The 20874-nt window shown below is 37.3% G+C and overlaps 1 protein-coding gene across 1 annotated transcript in view; it reads left to right on the top strand.

The window, feature by feature from the left end:
• Positions 1-20874, top strand: part of MIPEP (mitochondrial intermediate peptidase) — a 74246-nt gene that overhangs the window by 51025 nt on the left and 2347 nt on the right. The window contains exons 17-18 of the mRNA XM_084301841.1: positions 12651-12772; positions 13569-13642. Of these exons, the coding sequence (XP_084157967.1) occupies positions 12651-12772; positions 13569-13642 (196 nt within the window). The remainder of the gene's footprint in view (positions 1-12650; positions 12773-13568; positions 13643-20874) is intronic.

Genomic DNA, 20874 nt, shown 5'->3' with positions numbered 1-20874 from the left:
ATTGTTATAGATACCCTAGAGGGAAGAAGGGTATGAAAACTGGTGTATCACCAACTTGGTTGTTAGGCTTTCTTCTTCCTGCAGCTGGTGGGGACTCTGCCCAGACAGGGATCCTGACCTTGGAAAGCTCCACCTAGGTCCTTGTTTGAACTTGCTGGGATTGTCTGTTGTGTTCTTCACAAAAGAAATCAATGGCTGATATGCAACCTAATGTTTGGAGTGCTTGCTTGTGGGAACTGTCAGGCACTACAGGAAGATGTGGCTTGCCCATGGGTGCTGAGGGCAGAAGGGTTTCATTCATGGGATGCAAATAATCTGGTAAGTTGGCCAGCTGAAGAGGAGTTGGTGGCAGTAGGCAGGCAGAACTAGCTTCTCTGCAGAGAGGAGATGGTTCTGACATCTTTCTTCAGCACACATTGTCACCTCGTGCCCAGTTCCCCTTTTTATTGTGCTTAAGAACACCTGAGAGCAAAAGAGCTGTATGCATTTTCTTTGCTAAGAGCCTTTTCTTTGGAGTTCGGAGGTGACCTGACCTCATGCTTAGTTAAGTAAGACAGAGGCCAGACATTGAGATCACGGAGATGATGTGTTTTTTGAAGTTCAGTATTGCAGTCTTGTACTGGTCACGATCACTGTCAGTTGTGGTGCTGTAGTGAAGAGGAGAGTATCATTCCTAACAGGTCTGCTCCTCAACTCACTTAGGGCTGGCTGGCAGTTCGAGTGAAGTATCTTGTTATCGAGTCTGCCATATGGGTCTTTGTGGCATCTGTTGTCTTACAATTTCTTCTAAGGTCTTTGGAGTGATAAATAAGAATATGTAGTCATAACCGCTGTCCCGTTTAACAGTTCGTGTGAATATCAGTAACACATATAAAAGAGAATAGTCAGGCTGAGCAAGTGAGGAGGCAGCTGTCTTAAGATAAATAAGTGATAACCCTTAACCTCTGAAAAGAAAAGTGGTTTTGAATTCTGAAACCTTGACTCAAGTGGTGAACATGAATCTTGAAATTATTAGTAACAAAGGGTAAGTAGTAGCTACCTATTAAACTTAAACTATGATTTCATGTAATACTTATTTTATCTATAACCTTCCCAATTTTGTCCTAGATTTACTAAGTTAAACTCATGCAATCTTAGGGCCTAAGCAAAACTAAATGCCCTGTTTTAAAGGAAATGAAGAACAGCTAAAATGTAGAAATGTTGCTGTTGGCAAAGAGTTTTTTTTAAAGCACCCATACTGGGTTGGGGGTGAGGGAATAACATTTATGGTGTCTACCAACAAAATGCTGAAAAGAACCAAGGCAGGGGGAAAGCCTGTATAGTTAAACATCTGAGAAAAGGAAGTTATTGGAAATGCAGAAGCTGTGTAAAAGTGTGAAAAAGAGAAGACACAATAAGCTCTAATGAGCTAGAACTGTTGAAATTTCAAACAGCTTAAAAAACAAAAAAGTCAATAATGATTTAAAAATTCATCAGAAAGAGGAAGCTTGCCAGATATTTTCTGGAAATAGAAAATACATAAGTGTGAAGATTCAAAAGACAAAGTGTAGTTATCAAGGGCATTGAATCAATGACACAAATTACCCTGATACGAAGAAGTTTTGGGACTAAGGAACCAAGAGCTTTAAAGACTTTATTAAGATCATAAAAAATAGAGATGATAATATGAAAAGGTAATTACTAAAAGAATATAAGAACTCAAAAGAAAAAAGGCTTGAAAAGCTGAGTTGCAAAATGCAAGCAGTAAAGGTAATAAAAAATTTAAATAACTACTGAAGAACTGAGATGATCAAGGAGAGTATGGATTTAGTAGGAGACAGAGGAATAACTGATATTAGAGAAAGCAGAAATATTCCCTGTCTGTGCTTAAGTTTTTTTTTTTTTTTTTTTTTTTTTTTTTTCAAAAAAATAAATGAGTTTTGATTAGGTAGTCAGAATATTTAACTTTTTCAAAGCAGTCACTGAGCTAAAGGAATTACTGCTCACAAACTTAGGAAAAGTGGAAGTGCTATTATGATAGCTACTCTTATGAAGGGAGGAGAACTTGTTCAGACTTTATCACTCAAAAAGTAGTAGAATCACTTACTAAGGAGTCTGCAAGCACCTTGAGAACAATCAAGTGAGTAAAAGAAAACTTCATGGTTTTGTTAAGAATCATCTGAGATAGCAAAATACACTTTTCATCTTAATAAAGTGATTGACCTTGGGAACAAGAAGGTAGCAGTTAATAGCATAACTCTAGACTTAGCAAGCTTTCTGTCACTCGCAAATTATAATTATTTGGGCAAGCTTTGGGGTTATGGCTGAGGCAACATGCAGAAAACATGCTGAAAGAGTGAGTGAAAGTTTCATTTCAGACTGGGACTTTTTAAGTGAAGGCTACCAGGCATCTATCTAGGAATTACTGCTGTTCTGTGTTTTTGATTTGGATGAGAGCTCACTTATAAGATTTATAGAAATCCTCCTGTTGACAAAGATTGCAGAAATCATGAAAAATGTAATGGAAACGATCCAAAGAATTTGGAAAGTGTTCAAAATATTGTGAATTTCATCCCATCAAAATAAATCCAAAGTAGTGCATCAGGAAACCGATTAGATACATATTTAAAGAGCAGTAACTGCCCAAAGAGCACTATTTATGGAATGCTGCTAAAGAAAATTGTGGGGTTATTTTGGTATTTGGTGTTGGGGGTTTAGCAGTGGCCAAATGTTGGGTCCTGCAGTAGATGTATGACTCCTAAAAAGATTTGGACAACCTGGAAGAAATACAGATGAGAGCATTTGGAAAGATAATAGGTTTGGAAATCTCTGAGAAAAGTTGAGAAAACTGAGTTTATTTGGCTAGGAAAGAAAAAAATTATGTGGGCACATACGAACATGTATGTTCTGGTACTGAAAACCTCTTAAGAAAAACACAGAATTGGAACTGAGACTGTGATCACGGATTTTTATGTGCAAGCAAGCAATAGTAGAAAATAAAAATGGTTTAACACACAACAAATGTGATTATGATTAGCACCAAATCTTTTAAACTCTTGTTAATCTTGTCCCTCTCTTGTTGAAGAGGGACATACACCCAGCAGTTCTAGGATCTCCTTCATAGGGCATTTTAAAAAAACTGCTGTTCTAGATCACAGAGACATACATTTCATATTAATTGCAGAGAGTTTTCATAATGGATTGCTTTTCCACTTTTTCTCCCAACCAATTACTTGAAGAGACACTGATGGTGCACTTATTCAACTTTTTGGAGTGTTTTGAAGAGACATGAAGTCATACATCATTACTCAACCTCTTGAAGTTTGTGTAACCCCTTCAAAGTAATCTTTTACCTTGCTGTGTTGGAAACCAGAGTTGTTTACACAAAGTGCAAATCCCCGGATTAGTTTTCTTATGAGCCTTCTTAAAAGTATACTATAAAATCAAGTTGAAGAGTCTGGGTCTGAGGAAAAGATTAATAAAGAAGTACACAGTGAACTCTGGGGAAGTGATATTTCTATAAATAATTAATAGCTAAAAGCCATTTCAGAAAGATTGGTGCCCTACTGAGTTCATTATTAAAGTAGTCGTTGGAACTTTCAAAAGCTCTTAAAGTTGCCCTTCAAGGTTTGTTTAGGTTTCTGTCTTTCTGGAGTTGAGTTCATTTTATGATAAAAAAAAAAAAAAAAAAAAAAAAGCGGATGGCAAATATTGTGAAGATTTGCTTTCCAGTGGAAATATGACACTATTCACTGGGCAACTATCTACAGCAGTGGAGTGTTTACAGATATGAGAAGATATGAAGCACTTTTAAGGACATTCTTTTAGCAAGTGTTAGCCCCATGAAACTCAAACATACTTTAGCGATAGTATTTACATTTAGTAGCATTTTAAAGAACAGTGGAGGAAATAGTTGCATACATTGCTTAGTAACATTTTGAGATACATATATGTTTTTTATAGATATCTAAAATATATAAATACAGATTGCTTTGTTTAGTTGTACATATTTTTGTTCTCATATCTTACATTTCCTTTTTTTTCCCCCCAGGATTGCAGTACTGGTGCTATGTTTGATAGGAATAGATAAAACTGAATGTATCACTTCCATAAATACAGGCTAAAGAACCTGACTGAAATGTTGTTCAAACACAGTGGGAGATTCTCCTGTCTAAAAAAAGCTCGTAGTCAAACCAGAGAAGGATGAGAGAGGAGTTCTGTTTATCTCCCTTACTAGGAGTTGGCAGTTAGACTGAGTGGGGACAACAAAGCAGTTTCTTCAAGTTCATATTGCATTTTATTGCAGGATCAGGATTAGAATCGTGATCCCCTATATCCCTGTCTGGAATGGCTCTGGCAGAAGGTAGTAAATGAGCATTATTGTAAAACATTAGCTATTTCATGTTCCAGTGTAGGTACAGATAATTTACATGATTAAGATGTACTGGCAAATAATATTTTGCAGCTACAGCATTATTAAAAATATTTCTTATATTTTTTGTAAGAGCTTATTTTAAGTTCATGATGTTTCTTTTAAAATAATGGGGCAGTACTTAAAATTTGGTTTAATTGATAAAGTATAATAGAAACCTTGGGCTTCAAGGTGAATCTGTACCCAAAGGAAAGCGTGGTGACCTGATTCTGGTTATCTGGGGCTTAAGAATTTTTAAAACTTAGGCAGTGCTAAAAGTTATTCACTGGTAATAGAGTGGTGTGTGTGTTTGTGTACGGAGTTATGTGTTAGAGCAGTAAGGACTCTTGGAAATTCTCTTGATGGCACACATTTTTTTCTGTTTTACTTTTCAAACTAGTTAAAATGTTTACAGGTAACACTGTCTCTCAGTGTGTCCAAATAAGATCATAATATATCAGTTTTCATATCTCTGTGTCCTTTAATCAATGTTTTAAGGATCATGGAGCAATGTATATCATAAATACAACTTTTTGATGTTGGTATTCTTTGTTGTCTCCTATGTCCCCCTTCCCCCAGTCCCTTTGCGAGGAGGAGAGAAGAGGGTGAAGAGGAAGTAGTTTCAAATGATTTTGCTATAGCAGCTCAAATGCATTAATAGTTTATAAATGAAAGTGAAATGTTTTTCTTTAATTTAAGTAATTCAGAGACCATATGGTATATATCTAGAATCACCTAAGTGGTTAATTGCATGTTAAATTCCTTTCCTCTTCCCTAGTGTAAACAACTGCAAAAATATTTACATTCCCTGCCTTGCTAGATTTATTTATCATTTTATAATAAAAACACAGAAGTGTTATAAATTGAATTCTTAATCTCTTGCTTGACTTGCTTTCTAAAATGTCAGCGATGTCTCTGGGTTGGTTTACTTTGTGCTCTCTCCCACTCCTAGCACAGAAATGCACCACTCTGAAAAACTGTGGAGTAGTGACATTAAGCAAGTTAGGGAGGGCAGTATAAAATGTGGTTTCTTGGAATTAACTTTCTGTTATTCTAAACAAGATTAGAAACTGCAGCTAAGGAAGTGGCCTTAAAACTTTTTATTGGATTTTTTTATTATTGTGAAACTCTAGAATGATGATGATGTAATTCTATAAAACTTAGAGGAGTTCAGGCCAAAAATACAGAAAGAAAGTTGACCAAACAGGCAGATGCATACCTTTTGAAAGAATCGTCACTCAGTAGGGTTTCATCAGAGGTAGCCCCTGGCACAGAGAGTTTGCAACATCTGCACCCCAAAACTCATTAAATTGTTTCTTCAAGTGAGAATGAGTTGAGAATGTCTTCAAAGCACACTGCAAGCTTATGTAACCAATAGGGGAAGAAATCCTGTGATTTGTTTCAGAATCAAATTCTTTAAGCTATAAAATGTATGTGATAATCCTTTTCTCATGTCATAAGTAAATTAGTAGTTTAAAGAGAAAGGTGGAAAAAATAAAAAAAAATGAGCAAAGAAGACATTCAGTAAGGGGCAGTCATTCAAGTAGGTTAGCACGTTACTTCTAGAAGTCATGGGTTTGAGTGAAAGAGACTTCAGTTTTCTCTACTTGATGAATGGTGGTTGTTGCATCAAGGTGTCTGGTCCTTGTGGTGAAACCTCCTGAGTATCTTGCTTGTGTTTTGAGAAGGGGGATATTGAACTTCCACCTGGGATAGAATACAGGTTTGAAGAGTGTGACAATGCAAACTGGAGTCAAAGGTAAATAGTGAGACCAGATCTGCTGGTCATGAGGTAATACCGTTTTTTATTTTGCTAAAAGCGTGCTTTTCCACTGATATTTTAAAACAATGTCTGTACAGCTAGTGCATCAGAATGGGAAATGTGTAAAGGTGGATGTGCAGCGTCTGATCGTATCTGCACCACACCATGAATTTACTGGTTTTGTGTGCTGAAAAGTGGCCGTGGAGTTCTTGCTCCGTAAACTGCAGCTCTCTGGGTTCTTCATGTGTATAGCTAGCCAGGAGAGGGAAGGGGTTGTCCCGCTCCACTCTCAGCTTGTGTGGCCTCACCTCAAGTACTGCATGCAGTTTTGGCACCACAGTCTAGGAAGGACATAAAACTATCAGAGAGTGTTCAAAGGAGGGCAACAAAGATGGTGAAGGATCTAGAGGGGAAGATGTGTGAGGAGCAGCTGAGGTCCCTGGGTTTGCTCAGCCCCGAGCAGAGCAGGCTGAGGGGGGGCCTCATGGCGGCCTGCAGCTCCCTCACGAGGGGAGCGGAGGGGCAGGCGCTGAGCTCTGCTCTCTGGGGACAGCGACAGGACCCGAGGGAACGGCATGGAGCTGGGACAGGGGAGGGTGAGGCTGGGGGTTAGGGAAAGGGTCTGCACCCAGCAGGTGCTCGGGCACTGGGACAGGCTCCCCAGGGCAGTGGTCATGGCACTGAGATTTCCGGAGTTCAAGAAGTGCTTGAACAACGCTCTGAGACATAAGGTCTGATTTTGGGGTGGCCCTGTGTGGAGCCAGGAGTTGGACTCGATCCTTGTGTGTCCCTTCCAACTCAGGATATTCTGTTCTATTCAACTCCAGCTCCCACTGGAAGGAGTGGCTGACATTGCCGCAGGAGTGCCAGTGCTCACTCTCAGTGTGCTTGTTGGCCTGCCAGAAGCGGGTTGTCCTAGAATCCCACTAGATGACAAACCTTGCTTCTCAGCAGAGGGAAATAGCTTGTACTGATTTCCATACTAATTGCTGTTCTTTTCTGGCTCACGAGTTACCAGAGCCTGCAGCTTCTTTGTGATTCTCAAGAGTTTTCCACCCATGCTGATAGCCAAGTTCAAGGGCATTAGGAACAGTAATATCAGCTTACTGCCAGAGCCAGGGGTTCTCCACCCAGTAGCCCCTGAGATAAGTTGGCTGCTCGTCCGTTGAGTTTCCTGCCAGAATAAGAATTTAATTAAGAAAGGGGATGGGGGTGGCACCGAATCATCTCCATCATATATTGTTCCTCATGGAAACTGTTCAACAACTTGCTCCTTGATGTAATTACTGTAGCACGCATTTTGTAATTTGAAGACTTAAATGATGTAAATACTTTTCTTAATTTAGTGTTGGATCTTTTCAGGTCCTCACTTGTGATTTTAGTTTTAAGATGCAAAGTAAAGTGGACTTAAATATACTTTGGAAGAGCTGAAGTCACAATACAAGCTGCTGAAGAGCATTTTGAAAAGTCCAAGCACTAGTCAAGAATTTCTGTAGTTTGCTCTTCCTTTTCAAAGGAAATAAGAGGATTTTATACCATTTATACCATGTAATTAGTGGAGTCCATGAATAATGATTACCCACAGTCAAGCAAAAACTAGATTATTGTGTAGTGAGTTACCTGTAGTTTTTTGCTTTCAGTTTTGTCTTTTTAGGATCACATCTGAATTCCTGTATGAATTGATGTTTGTGGTAATCTTAACACTTGTAAATTTAGAAATCAAATGATTGTATCTTTAATTAGCTTATGTAGTCTTCAAACCAGTTTATGTTAGCTGATCCTACCATGTTGTTAAAAGGAATGAAGTGGCATAACTTTTAAATAGAAGCTAAAAGTAGTAGTAAATTATTTATTTTTTCCAAGAGCAGTAGTCCTATCCCCATCCAAAGGCAAAAAGATAAATATTCCTGTCCCCTGACTACAAAGGCAGCCTTTGTGACTAGTTTGGGCAAGGCTCCTAGTCTGAGGTAGCTAAAGGAAAATGAACTGAATCTTACCCAAAGAATGTATCCTACAAGTACTTTACTTAAAATTCCTGAGAAGGTGTAATGTATCAGTATGGCACATGTATCAGTGAGGTATTTTTGTTTGTTACAGGAAGAAATGGAAAGGCTTCACACATTGGAAGCATTTCAGACGTGGTTATAAGGGAAGATTGATAATGTTGGTGAAGAAAAGGCCCTTTTAATAATTGCAGTGGATCAGTCGCACACCTTTATTTCAGCCTGTTGTGTTGGATAAAAAGCAGGCATGAACATGACCCATGAATGGCATATTATCATACCCCATGGGCTATGCTGTAAAATGCACACTGTTTTATAAACTCCTGGAATGGGTTCATGGAACTTTTTGAAGTAGGTGATTACTCAGAGTCTTCATTAACTTTCTAACTGTGTACCAAAAATGTAACATTTAATAAGGAGAGTGCCCTAGTTCTACATGTCTAGCTTTTATCCTTTCCAAAAGGGAAATTGATATGTCAGGATTTTTATATATATGAAGAAGTCATTCAGCTATACAAATAACACAGTTAAGAAATTAAGACATTTTTCATCTATAGGTAGTTTTAATAAAACAGAATTTTATGCTAAAAGGTGAATCATGTAGTTTTAAATACCTTTACAGTGCTGTGATTATTTTTTATTGTTCATAGAACTTCTTAAAAGAGTACTAGTCTATACGTATCAACAAGACTAAGTGCTGGGTCCTGCACTTGGGTCATAATGTGCCAGGGTAGTTTTAGACTGGATATTAGAAATAATTTCTTTATGCAGAGGGTGGTCAAGCACTGGAATGGGCTGCCAGGGAAGTGTCCCCGGGAGGTATTTAAGTGACTTGTGCATGTGGCACTAGGGATATGGTTTAGTGATGGGACTTGGTAGGTCAGGTTGATGGTTGGACTTGATGATCTTGAAGGTCTTTTCCAACCTAGATGATTCAATTATTTACTTGGGCTTTTTGCATGTTTGTTACATATATCTTAATTTCATCTGTATAAATTTTTTAACAGTTTTTTAATGCAGGCGGGTAACTCCTTGTGGGGGCAGAGGGAGCACCTTAATGTTTAAATATTTGTTTACAGGTAACAAAGTCCAATTTGGAAAAGTTAATTACTAGAACATTATCAAATAGGAAAATATACTTGAGTAATGTAATAGATAATGGGTAATGGTGAATATTGAAAATACAGAATGAAGGGATTGAGAGCGTCTGATCAAAAATTTTGTGTGAGGACTGAAAAAAAGTTAAGAACAGGGAATGATGACATCCTAGAGCATTTTGTACTCTGGAGTGTGGAGAAAATCTGTGCTGATTATGAAAACATTTAAAAATCAAATATAGACTTCAAACCTCACTAGGAAATGGTGTGTTCATAATCTGATTTCCTGGATTGTTGTTTGCAATATGAATAAAATCTCAGTTGCACAATGCCTTTTTAGACTGAAGTTATCTTATATTACTCTAGGTATTTAAAAGTGTGTTCCTTTTGTACTCCCAATGAAGCGAGAGTAGTCTGTACTATACCTGTCTTAGGCATCTATCTCAATACAGATTAACTCATCCCATTTTCTCTCTCTCCCTCTTTATTTTAATACCACTTTGTCGCCGATGAATTTTTGAATTCTCAGCTTCATCATATTTGAGAGCCTTCCCAAATGCAGAGAGTTGAGTAACACCTTAGCATGCTTTGCTGTATCCCTTCCTTTTATGTTTTGAAAGGAAGTGATGTGAAGTCTCTTACTTAAATAACCTAGCAAAGACAAAGTCAAGTAAATTTTTGTGTAGACAGAGGGAACTGAGTCCTGTTTTAGGTGCACTCTCTGAAATGAGCTTTTGGTTTTGGACAGGCTGCTAAGAAGCTGTTTTTCTTGCTTGCTTGTGATAGTTTCAATAAACCTTATGAGTGGAGTAGCTGATCAGGCTACTCCATCATCAGCCCATCAGAGGTGAAGATGAGCTCTTTTAGGCCCAGAGAATTAAATGTCTTAGAAATAGCACAGGGTCTTACTTATACCAGGATATTCCGTAGAGATACAGTGTAAGGGAAGGCAAGATGAGCAATGTAATCTGGGCTGTTGAAAAAGACACTGTCCTAGTTACAGCTTATATGATGCATTAAAATCATTCCTTTCTGAATGGAGCGATATTCTTGTATATGCCAAGCTCATGGAAAGTATTTTCCTTTGTAGCAGAAAAAGCAACTTGGATCTTTCACTGAACAGATCGATTTGGGAATTACTTAAATTTCTGGGTAGATGAAACCAGTTCATCATTAAAGCTTTTCACATGCCTGCAAGAGTTATACTCTCAAGTCAAAACTTTGAATCCTCAGTTTGAAAACTTAGTATGGAATAAAATAAAAACTGACGTGATTTTCCTGTAAGCTCTCTGGTCTGTTTCAAACTGTGCTGTTAGTTTAGTGATTATGGTTATAATTAAGGGACTAGTTAGAAAAACTGGAGGCAGTAAGTATAAACACGGCAAACATGATGCTTTTCAGAGCAAACTGGAGAATCTGTATCCAAGCTGACTGTTTTTGTATGTTTGCATTCTGGTGAGATATGGTACAGTTGGAGTTTACTTTAAAGAAAAAAAAACAAATATCTGTCATTCTTAGGCATTTGCATCATGCCACAAAGCCCACAGGAAAATTGAGGACTGGGGACATCTTTCATCTCCCCTAAAAGTTAGGCTTCTGCTTTAAACTAGTTGTGTAGGCTGCTTGTAGAGTCTAGGTTGGGTCACCTGTAGCAAAGTCCATGTATTTTGGACACCTGCATTAGGGTGGAGGAAACCACCTTTGGATGGCTGAACTGCAGCTGACTGAGAACTTTTTTGTGAGTGCTCCTGAGAAAAGAGAGCCAAGAGCTTTGTTTCTCATCAAGGAGATGGTCATGGGTCATGGATGATGGTCATGGATCATCATAGATCATGATGATCTGGATAATAGGCTGCTGTTTGCTACCTTTTTTAAGGTAAAAAAAGACTGATTAAAAGCCAAATAGTTTATTTTTCCATACTCTTGGTTGCTGTTCTTTTAAAAATATACATACATCTTTGTCTTGGCAAATGGAGAGCAAGATGATGATTGTCACTTTCTTGAATAAAGAAAAGTAGTTTATTTAATCTGCCAGGAGTCAAGACATTGTTACTTACAGTGTGAAGAAGAATTTCAGCCAAAGGTAAATACTTCTAAAAAAAACCTGCTAATACCCCCTCACTTTTCTCTTTGGCTGCCTCAGAATTTCAGCCATCAGGTTTAGGATAAGAAAACAAGCATATGACAGGCTATGGATTTAAATATAAAACATCTGTTAGGCTACTTTACTGTTTATCTTCCAGTTCCTCTTTAAAATTCTGTTTCCTATAGTACCTAAAAAAAAAATCTTGACACCAGTCATATCACAATAATATTAAGACCTTTGTCTTCAAATAGGAGGACAAATAAGATATGGGAGCTGACTCCTCTTTGGTTTCCTCAGAAAGCCAAAAGGGCAGGAGTAAGTTTCTCACTCCTTCAACTCTAGATTCATCATCTTCAGTTAAAAAAAAAAAAAAGAAAAAAAAAAAAGTATGTAAGCCTGTAGGGAAACAGTCTCTTTTCAGCCTCCACAGGACCGTGAGAAATCTCATAAAAGTTGGCTCTGCTTTGGGCAGAGGTTGGACCAGATGACCTCTGGAGGTCTCTCTCAATCTAAACTACTCTGCTGCAGTCAAGGAAAGAGGGGGAAAAAATGTACTTATTTCTGTGAAAGTAAGGCTGATACTTCTGATTGTATCTCCTAAGAAAACATAAGAAAATAGTTGACACCAAAGCGGATTATAAAAGAAGTCCACCATCACTGGAATGAGTCATAAAGTAACAATATAAAAATGAATAAGAATATAATTACAGATGGTAATCTGCTATGTACATACATTCGAGAATGTGGAAACAAATCTGTGAACAATGACATTGTGTATGGATGTAATTCATCTACCTATGAGGCTTTTGGCATATGGTAGGCTGTATTTTGCATGGTATTAAATACAAATTCCTATGATCGTTGGTTTTTTTTGTGGCAAATATTTTTAGATGTAACTTTTCTAAGTGTGATACTGCCATTATCTGCATGGAAAATGGTAAAATGTGGCATTACGTGTAATATGGTGATTATGTTTTCTTTTTGAGACCAGTAGAGCAACATGGCTTTTATCACATTTGGCCACATTTTTTATTTCTTGTTTTTCTTTCCTTCTGACCCTATTTATGTATAATTTCAATGATGATAATCAGCATATTGGATATACGGTATTTAGCTTGGAAAATGCTTTGTATAGTAAAGGATGTGTTCATTCTGGGATTTCTGGTTGTGGTTGCTTTTTTTTTTTTTCTTTTTTCAACCATTCCATATTGTAACACTAACAGATTTTTTTCCATCATACTTAGGAAAACACAGAATAATTTAAAGAATTTAAAAGATTGCTTCTGTTCTGTTTTTTGTTCTCTTCTTACAGGCCTGGCATCTGAGATTCAGTCATCTTGTGGGCTATGGTGCCAAATACTATTCCTACCTCATGTCCAGGGCTGTTGCCTCCATGGTGTGGAAACAGTGTTTTGCTCAAGACCCGTTTGATAGGTAAAAACAGAGAAACTTATTTTCAGTGATGATTGAAATGATGAAGTGTTGTGCCACTTGCTTGTGGAAAGCAAGAAGCAAATGTTATACCTGGGGCAACGTAGGTTGATGGGCTTTTTTAACGCCAAATAGTTTTTAGCCTTTTTGTTTAAGAGTATAACTAAATAGGAAATAGCCATAGATATAAAATGTACTTTGGGACGTGTTCATTGATGCAAAGAATTTGTGTCTATGTTTTAAAATGCAGGTGTGCCCATTGGGAGGCACTGAAATCCATATTTAGATGTAATTAGAGAACTTGACTTTCATAGGTGCCTAATTACTTGTAATTTTCTATTGAAATCAAAAGCAACTGCAGGTGTTAAACAAGCCTCATGTCACCAACTTCAAAGCTAAGTACAGCTGTTCTACTCATTTTGCTTTGTGAAATTAAAAGGTAAATTGTGACATCAAAAATTTTAACTGTTCTTACGGCTTAGGTAATTGTCCTGAGTGTTGTAGCAGAGTAACTTTTCCCCTTGGAGCAATGAAGGTTAAAATGTCATCCACAGTTTAACTTCCATAAACATCAATGCATATTCATATGTATAAATTTTGCCTAGTTCAGTTAATTAAAGTATAATTTTAAATGTAATTTGAATTTGAGGAATCAACATGGGATCAAGGCAGTCATTATTTCAGGGTGGAAGATTTCATTTAGGCTCTGTCTCTGAGTTATGCAGAGATCCTAGAAGCAAATATGACAAAGCTGGACAGGTTGCATTTGCAGATTACTCTAACATCTGTGTTTCTCCAGGGCGATGGGTGAGCGGTATCGTCGAGAGATGCTGGCACACGGTGGTGGAAAAGAGCCCATACTTATGGTTCAAGGTAGAAAAAAACTGTTTGATTCCCTTGATCAAGGAAGAAATACCTTAGCTTTATTTCCCAGTCTGGTCTTTCTAGTTTCATTTTGGTTTTTATTGGATTTGTGAAAGAAAACTTGTTCATTTATTTTGTTAAGTGGACCGGTTGTCAACTTTGTGTCTGGTCGTCAACTTGGTGTCATGGTCAGTTGAACCCTTGTGATCCACAGGACAAAACCTACACAGAGGTACTTGGGATGAAGTGTTGGAAGAGGTTGTATTACAAAGCAGTCTAAAGAATTGAAAATAAGTACATCATATTTGAAAGAAAATAGATTATAGTTTTTAGATACAAAAAATGCATAATTTTTACGTACATTAAATTTCGTAGATCTACTTATTTTGTACACAAGAACTTGAACTTTTTATAGCATCATCAACATAGCTTTTATTATATTAGTACTTTCAGTAGACATTCTTGTGAAATGGAAGTCTGAAGGTTGTAATAAAGAAACATGGTTCATAATTCCTCTCAGTACTACATTTACTTCTTGAATATGGAAAACAACTTTTAAAAATAACTAATGGCTATAGAAAACATACTATACTTAATATATTTTAAAAAAGGTCAGGAAAATTAAAAAAAGTTTGAGAAACTACTACTTTTATCTCAGATCTGTCAATGAGATCGGGATAAAGACTTCCGCTGTTATGTTGCAGTATTCAACAATTTTTCATTAGTGTCACTATTCCTGCTCAGAGCACTTGTTAAGGACTTCATCTGAGGAGCATCTTTCAGTTTGCTCTGAAGTTGTTAATATTATGAATATTAATTCATCAGCCACTGATCACTTCAGCTTGGATGACTGGAAATTGCATTTTTTTTAAAGACAAGTAATACGGTGGTAATGCGTCTGTATTTCATCATGAACTCAACAGTTTCACAGCTAGAACATTCAGTTCTTTGACCTATCTCTTTGTCTTTGAGGCCATAACCTCAGAACTCCTTAGACTCATCATATATTAGGCAACTGTATATCTTTAGGGTAGTCTTATTTTTATTTCTGACCTACAATTTTATTTTTCCTTCAGCATAAGTCTACATCTTTTAAACTTGCCTTTCTTTACTGCTGTTGAAGAGTCTGTGTTTGTAACCTAACTTTAAAAGCTGCAGCTTGAGTATGGGCTAAGTAGTTGCAAGACAAGAACTTACATCTTCACAAGCAAATCCAGTTAATATTGTAGGTCATATCATAGAAGAAGAAAGAATATTTTAAAATGCCAGTTATGTTTGTTATCTTTTCTGTTTCATATTTTTGGGGCATATTTGTAATTGTTGAGCATTATTGGAGTCTTATTGGAATGCCCAAGAGGCTATGCTGAAGTTGATGGCAATGTGCTCCTTTTAATCAAATATTATTTGAATGAAATGTGCAAACACATCTGTGGGTGGACATACATAAAAATCTATGGACGTACTGCTGGCTTTCCCCCTTGCATATGGGCGAATACACTTGAACATGGTACCATCAGCTTGGGGTTGAAAGTATGTATCAGTTATTTTTGCACAAAATTTGTTACTGAAATTGATCCGAAGAAGTGGCATTATAGTTTTTTTTTTTTTTTTTAAGTTTAAAGGAAATCTGAGTATGATGAAAGGCACAGTCAAATCACACAAATAAGTTTAACTGTCTTGTAATGCAATAATCAGATGTTTTAGGCATTTCAGTATTTGTATTACTCATGCTTAAAGTCCTCAGCTCATTTAGTGCAGATAGTTCATCACTGAGTGCTCAGTATCAGTGGTGAATGATGAAGTGACAGCTGTGCAATCTGGTGTTTGAAGAAGAGAGTGAGCCATGTTTAAGGAATAATTGTGCAAGTTAATGTTAATGGTAGAATAATTGAATCCTTTGTGATGTGACCAAAGAAACCTATGTATGGAAGATATGCAGTTTGATTTTTTTTTCATTTTTTTCTTTAAATCAGTAAGTTCTTAAATCACTAAACAGAATACTGACTTTACTATAGTGTGTCACTATAAGACTAGTAACTGTAGTGCTCCTGCTGGTACGTCTGTTCAGATGTAAAGGAGAACCAGGCAGCAATAACTCCTTTGCATCAGCTTTAAGACAGCGGATGTTTTCAAGCTGTTTTCACTTTTGTATTCTGATTTTTTTCAATATTACTTTAGACAGAAATTTAAAAAGATATTCAAGATCATAACATGATTAGAAAAGGGCCTTTATTAATTGTCAGTGTCCTTGCCTGTGCACATTGTGATGTTCATTTGTAGACAGTGTGAAACTTAAACAAGCAAGCTTGAGTTACTCCCTGAAAATTGAAATTCAGGTGACTCAGGCCTTTTGACAAGTTAATAATTTGATTGCTTGTTTTGGATTATGTGAGATTAAATCACAGAACACAAATGATGGAAAAGCTTATTGTATGTTTACACTCAAACACTCCACATCTATTAGAAGAATTGAGAATTTAAGGAGAAAATTAAGAACAGCTACTTGTTCTTTAATTTGTTTAGGTTGCCATTTCAATCAGCATTTTTTCCTTTTTATTCATTATGGATATTCTATAATACTTGATTTCCATCTTTTCTTGATTTTCATCAGTTACAATGCCACGCTCCCATAGCAGATGACCAGACTCCTGACTAAAGACAAATTGTACTGGGTGTAGCAGCTTGTTGATTTTATTATTTTCCAGTGAAACACTTCAGATTTTGTGCTCAGTAGTACCCTATTTAAAAGAAAGAAAGAAACAAACAAACAAAAAAAAACACAACACAGTTCTATATTTTTTTCTGATTTTTATTTAACTTTAATAAAGGCATGCACTTGTTCAAGCCTGACTTCTGTATGTGGCCTCACCCTTGAAGTGTTTCCGTATCCAATTGTGAAGTTAGCCATATTCATTGATGGTTTGATAGCAGATAACTTCACAAGCACATCTCATTTATTCCGTTTCTTTATTATGATTTTCTTCTCAGAAGCTCTCTATTGTCTTTCTTTTGTGCTTGGATATGACCCTAGCTTTTCATCTTTCTCCCACACAACTCTATAGATGTACTGATTAGGGAAGATAAAGGATCTGACCTGCCATCCAGTGCAGTCAGTGACAAGATTCATGTTTGGGCTAGTCTTTCATTAGAAAACACAATATACTTTTTGGAGTTTGGGTTTAATTCTATTGGCACCTGTTCCCATTAAAAAAAAAAAAAATCAGCTCAAAGGCTTTTTGAAACCTTTTAAAGCATTTTCTGAAGTGACCCCTTTTATGTTACCCCTTTGATAATACAAAAATAGTCACAAATATGGATAGCAGGAGTAATAAAACAAACAAACAAACAAACAAAAAAGTGGAAAACTCTTTGTCCAAGAGGTTTTCTTCTTTTCTTTAAGGAGAAAATGCAGTTTGAGATGAACACGATGTCTCTGTCCTTGTGGGATGGCCACATGGCTCTCCTTCACTGGATTGCATGGCATTAGGGCTTCCAAACTCCTTCAAAGATAGGTAACCCAGGTCGCTTCCAGGTCCAGCTGCAGGTCTGAACAAGACTTAGGTGTGCACCATCCCTCCCCCTCTCCCTTGGCACTCCCTGGCTGGAAAGAAACCCAGGTGCATAGGCAGAAAGTGAATTGCAGAGTGGAAAAAGTACAGGGCTGGATGATTTGGGTACTGAGAGCATGGAACAGACTCTGGAGCATGCTTGTCCTGCTGTTTTTGTGCAGGCAGATTGCCCTTTGGGTCTCTGAAGAAGCCCATGTGGAAAATCCACGTGCGGTTGTGTTCTTGATTGATCAATGCTGCATTGTTTTGCAGATAGTCATACTCAGTTGTGTGCATATGTAGTAATCAAGCCTCCTAAATCTGTAAATAAACATGCATTTGCTCCAGTGTAGTTTGAAAATTTGTTTTTCCATGCCTCAAATTGTACTTGATAGAATACTTATGATTTGAAGAGGCTGTAAAGATCTTCAGATAATGATTTTGTCTCTTTGAAAGTACAAAACCCATGCATAAATCCTGAAAGGTGGTGTGAGTGGCAACATATGTTAACTCAAAATACACGGACCCAAAATAATTAGTGTTCCAAAGGGGCAGAGGCCAAATTCTGCCACAGGCTTTATTCTTCTCCCAATTTCCAGTGATTGTAGGTTACAGCTAACCATCTCTCAAAAGGGTGTGGTTAACCACAGCGCTGTAATGTGAAAGAAAACTTCAAAGCAGGGAAGATAAGCTATGCAGTCGCCTTAGGCTTGGGAGAGACTGAGCTGAAATAGGAGGGCTGAATGTATAAAACACACTCCTAGATTTTAAAACTGCAACCATCAGGCGTTGTGGACATCTCACTAAATCATTCACACCGAAGTGCTGAGCACATACTGATCCTACTTTGATATATTTTAATGGAGTTTAAAGGGAGACGTGGACCATTCTCAGCACAGCTGGGTAGAGTAAGAGGTTAAAACACGGAAATACCATCAGTGTCTGTTTCTTATGGAGTTGTCTGCTCTGAAATCTGTAGTTATTTATTTCATAAGGGCATGCTTATTTTACTGCAGAAGTTCTTCACTGATGACCTCAGTTACTCTTCGTCCTTCCCTTTCAAAAGCAAATTCTGCTGGTGTCTGCTTTTGATGTCAGTGATGGGAAAATAGCAATGCAGTAGACCGCTAATGCAAGAAATCTGAAATCTGTTTGTATTATCAACAGCTGGAACTACTGGGTACGAGGTCATTTGACATCACTATTGCCAGAAAGGCTTTGAATTCTCCTACTTAATTAAAACAAACCATGTGGAGACTAACTAAATATAGTTTGCAGCAAGTTTTGAGTGAGATTTGGTAAGACTGTGTTTGGCTGCACGTCCGACTGTATTGTAGTTAATTATGTTTATTTTACTCAGTTTGTAATATCCAGGGATGGAATGGTTTTATTGTGTTTTGCTAACTTTATACAAGAGGGACATTAAATCTGCTCAAAGATAATCCCAGCAGCAGTTTTGTCTCTTCCCATACCTCAGAACTGAGCATTATGTAATGTTAACCTTTCTTCTTTTGTGACATATTGATAATCGGGGCTTTAAGAATTCTTCACAGTAAAATAAATTTTAGAGTGTCAAGAGAATTAGCTAAATGTCATCCAGCCAAACTGGTTTTTACAAACTTAGTATTTGAAGGTTTGGATTTCTTTTTTTTTTTTTTTTTTTTTTTAATGTATTTTGGGGTTTGCAGAGGTGGAGGTTGTGTGAATTGTGGCCATTTTTATACTTCAATGAAAAATACTGCCTAGACAGCGCTACTGTCATCCCTCCATATTGGTAGAAAAGGGCATACTGGCTGTAGAAAAATGGTTCTTTTATAGAACATCTTAAAAATTGAAAGGCTCATATAATCATTTAGGTTGGAAAAGAGCTTCAAGATCATCAGGTCCAACCATCAACCTGACCTACCGCATCTCATCACTAGACCGTGTATATCCCTTAGAGTCATGTCCACACATCTCTTAAATACCTCCAGGGAAGAAATCATTTCACCTAACTTCACATTTTTATACCTAAGGTGGTCATCTAGGTTTCTTTTTTGGGCTGTGGGAAAAAAATAGATGCTTCGTAGGCACAATTCATCTCATTATAAAGTAGGCCTCTGAAAGAGATCAGGTGCTTGTCAGTCACGAACTTCTTTTTACTGTTCAGTCTCTAGAAATAGAGCCAATTAGTTGAGATGTAAATGTCTGAGGTAAAATGATGCCAAAAAAAAAAAAAAAGGCAAAATGATTTGCACTGTTGGGACTGGACCACTTCATCTCCATGAAGGACGAAGCTCCAGTAGTCGTGCACGTCAGTCTGTGTTCCAGTGAGCTGCCATCTGCATCGCTTCCTTAAGGCATTCTCTCCACTTTTGAGCAAACTGCAGGAAAATACTATGGGTTTAAACTGTTTATCTCTGTTAAGGCTGCTGGGGAGCAAAGATATGTGTCCCCCAGCCACCCCAGTCAGGAACCCAGGAGAGTGAGCCTGCAGTGCTCTGGGGAGCACAGGTTAGCAGCTGGTATGGGACACATCTGTTTCTCAGCCCTACGTGTTGCTTGTGATCTTTCATTGTGAACTGGAAGAAATTCCACAGCAATTTTACTACCATTAGAGCAGATGACAAGTTTACCGAGTGCTTAGAGATATTTATTCTGTTCTCCTTCATTTTGAAAATCGCTTGATGCAGACTTCAGTTAGCAGCATTTCAATCAACCTATATCTAGTACGAGATTTGTCTTCCTCTGAGTGCTCAGTGTTAACCTACTGGGTCGTGGCAGTTGGTGTTGACATTCGCAACGTGTTTAAAACAGATCGAAATGGGATTCTGTGAGGTGTCAGCAAGAAAATTCCTTCAGTTGCTCAAACAACACTACCTCGAGCCGGTCTGTTTCCTGGTGGGTTTTGAATCATTGTGCTTTAGTAAAAGATTCCGGTCTTTTAGCAGCAAGCAATTATAATTTCCACTGAAAGCAAATATTGTTGAGGATGTGAAAGAATATAAAATTATGTACCGTAGGTACGCTGATCAGAAAGGGTAGAACAAGGTTATATTTACATTGGCAGTTGTCAGAAAGAACAGAAAGAACAGAACACATCAAAGAAGTACGAAGATTAAATTCTACGTTATTTGGCAGCCATACTGTTTTTTTTTCCCCTGCTACAAGTAATGCAGTAAATTTCCATATATAATCTTGAAAATGTTAATAACAGTGAAAAGCCCCAACACTAATGTAATATTTGTTACAAAGAAACATCTGAAAATAATTTACATGAGATATTCCTGTGCTCTCTGAAAACTGGGATGCTGGGGAGGAAGGTGTGAGATTTTTGGTTGGTCTGCTTGTAGAATTAGCTGACAGAATACTTGAACATGATTCTTCATTGTGCTCATTTCCCTGTCTGTTATTCCATAGCCATGTAACACAGCTAACATACTAGTGAATATTCCTAATAAAAGGTAAATCCTTGTACTGTAAAAAAGCAAACTACGACTGCAGCACACTGAAAGTGTGATGTGTTTGGGTATGTTTCATGCCTGGTGATGTATTTCAGAGATGCTTGTACTTCAAAAACTAAATGCAATGTTTTTAAGGTGTGTAGTACTTTGAGAAAGCATGCTGTTTTTTCTGGCTGTACCAGGCTAGAGACTCAGTAGATAAGGCTTTAGATCCTTCTCAATCAACGTTTCCTTCCAGCCATTTGGAAAT

Source organism: Netta rufina, assembly GCF_964035555.1.
Source record: "Netta rufina genome assembly, chromosome: 1".
NCBI classification, from domain to species: domain Eukaryota; kingdom Metazoa; phylum Chordata; class Aves; order Anseriformes; family Anatidae; genus Netta; species Netta rufina.
The sequence above is the reverse complement of the archived record's forward strand: the minus strand, read 5'-3'. Positions and strand labels throughout refer to the sequence as shown.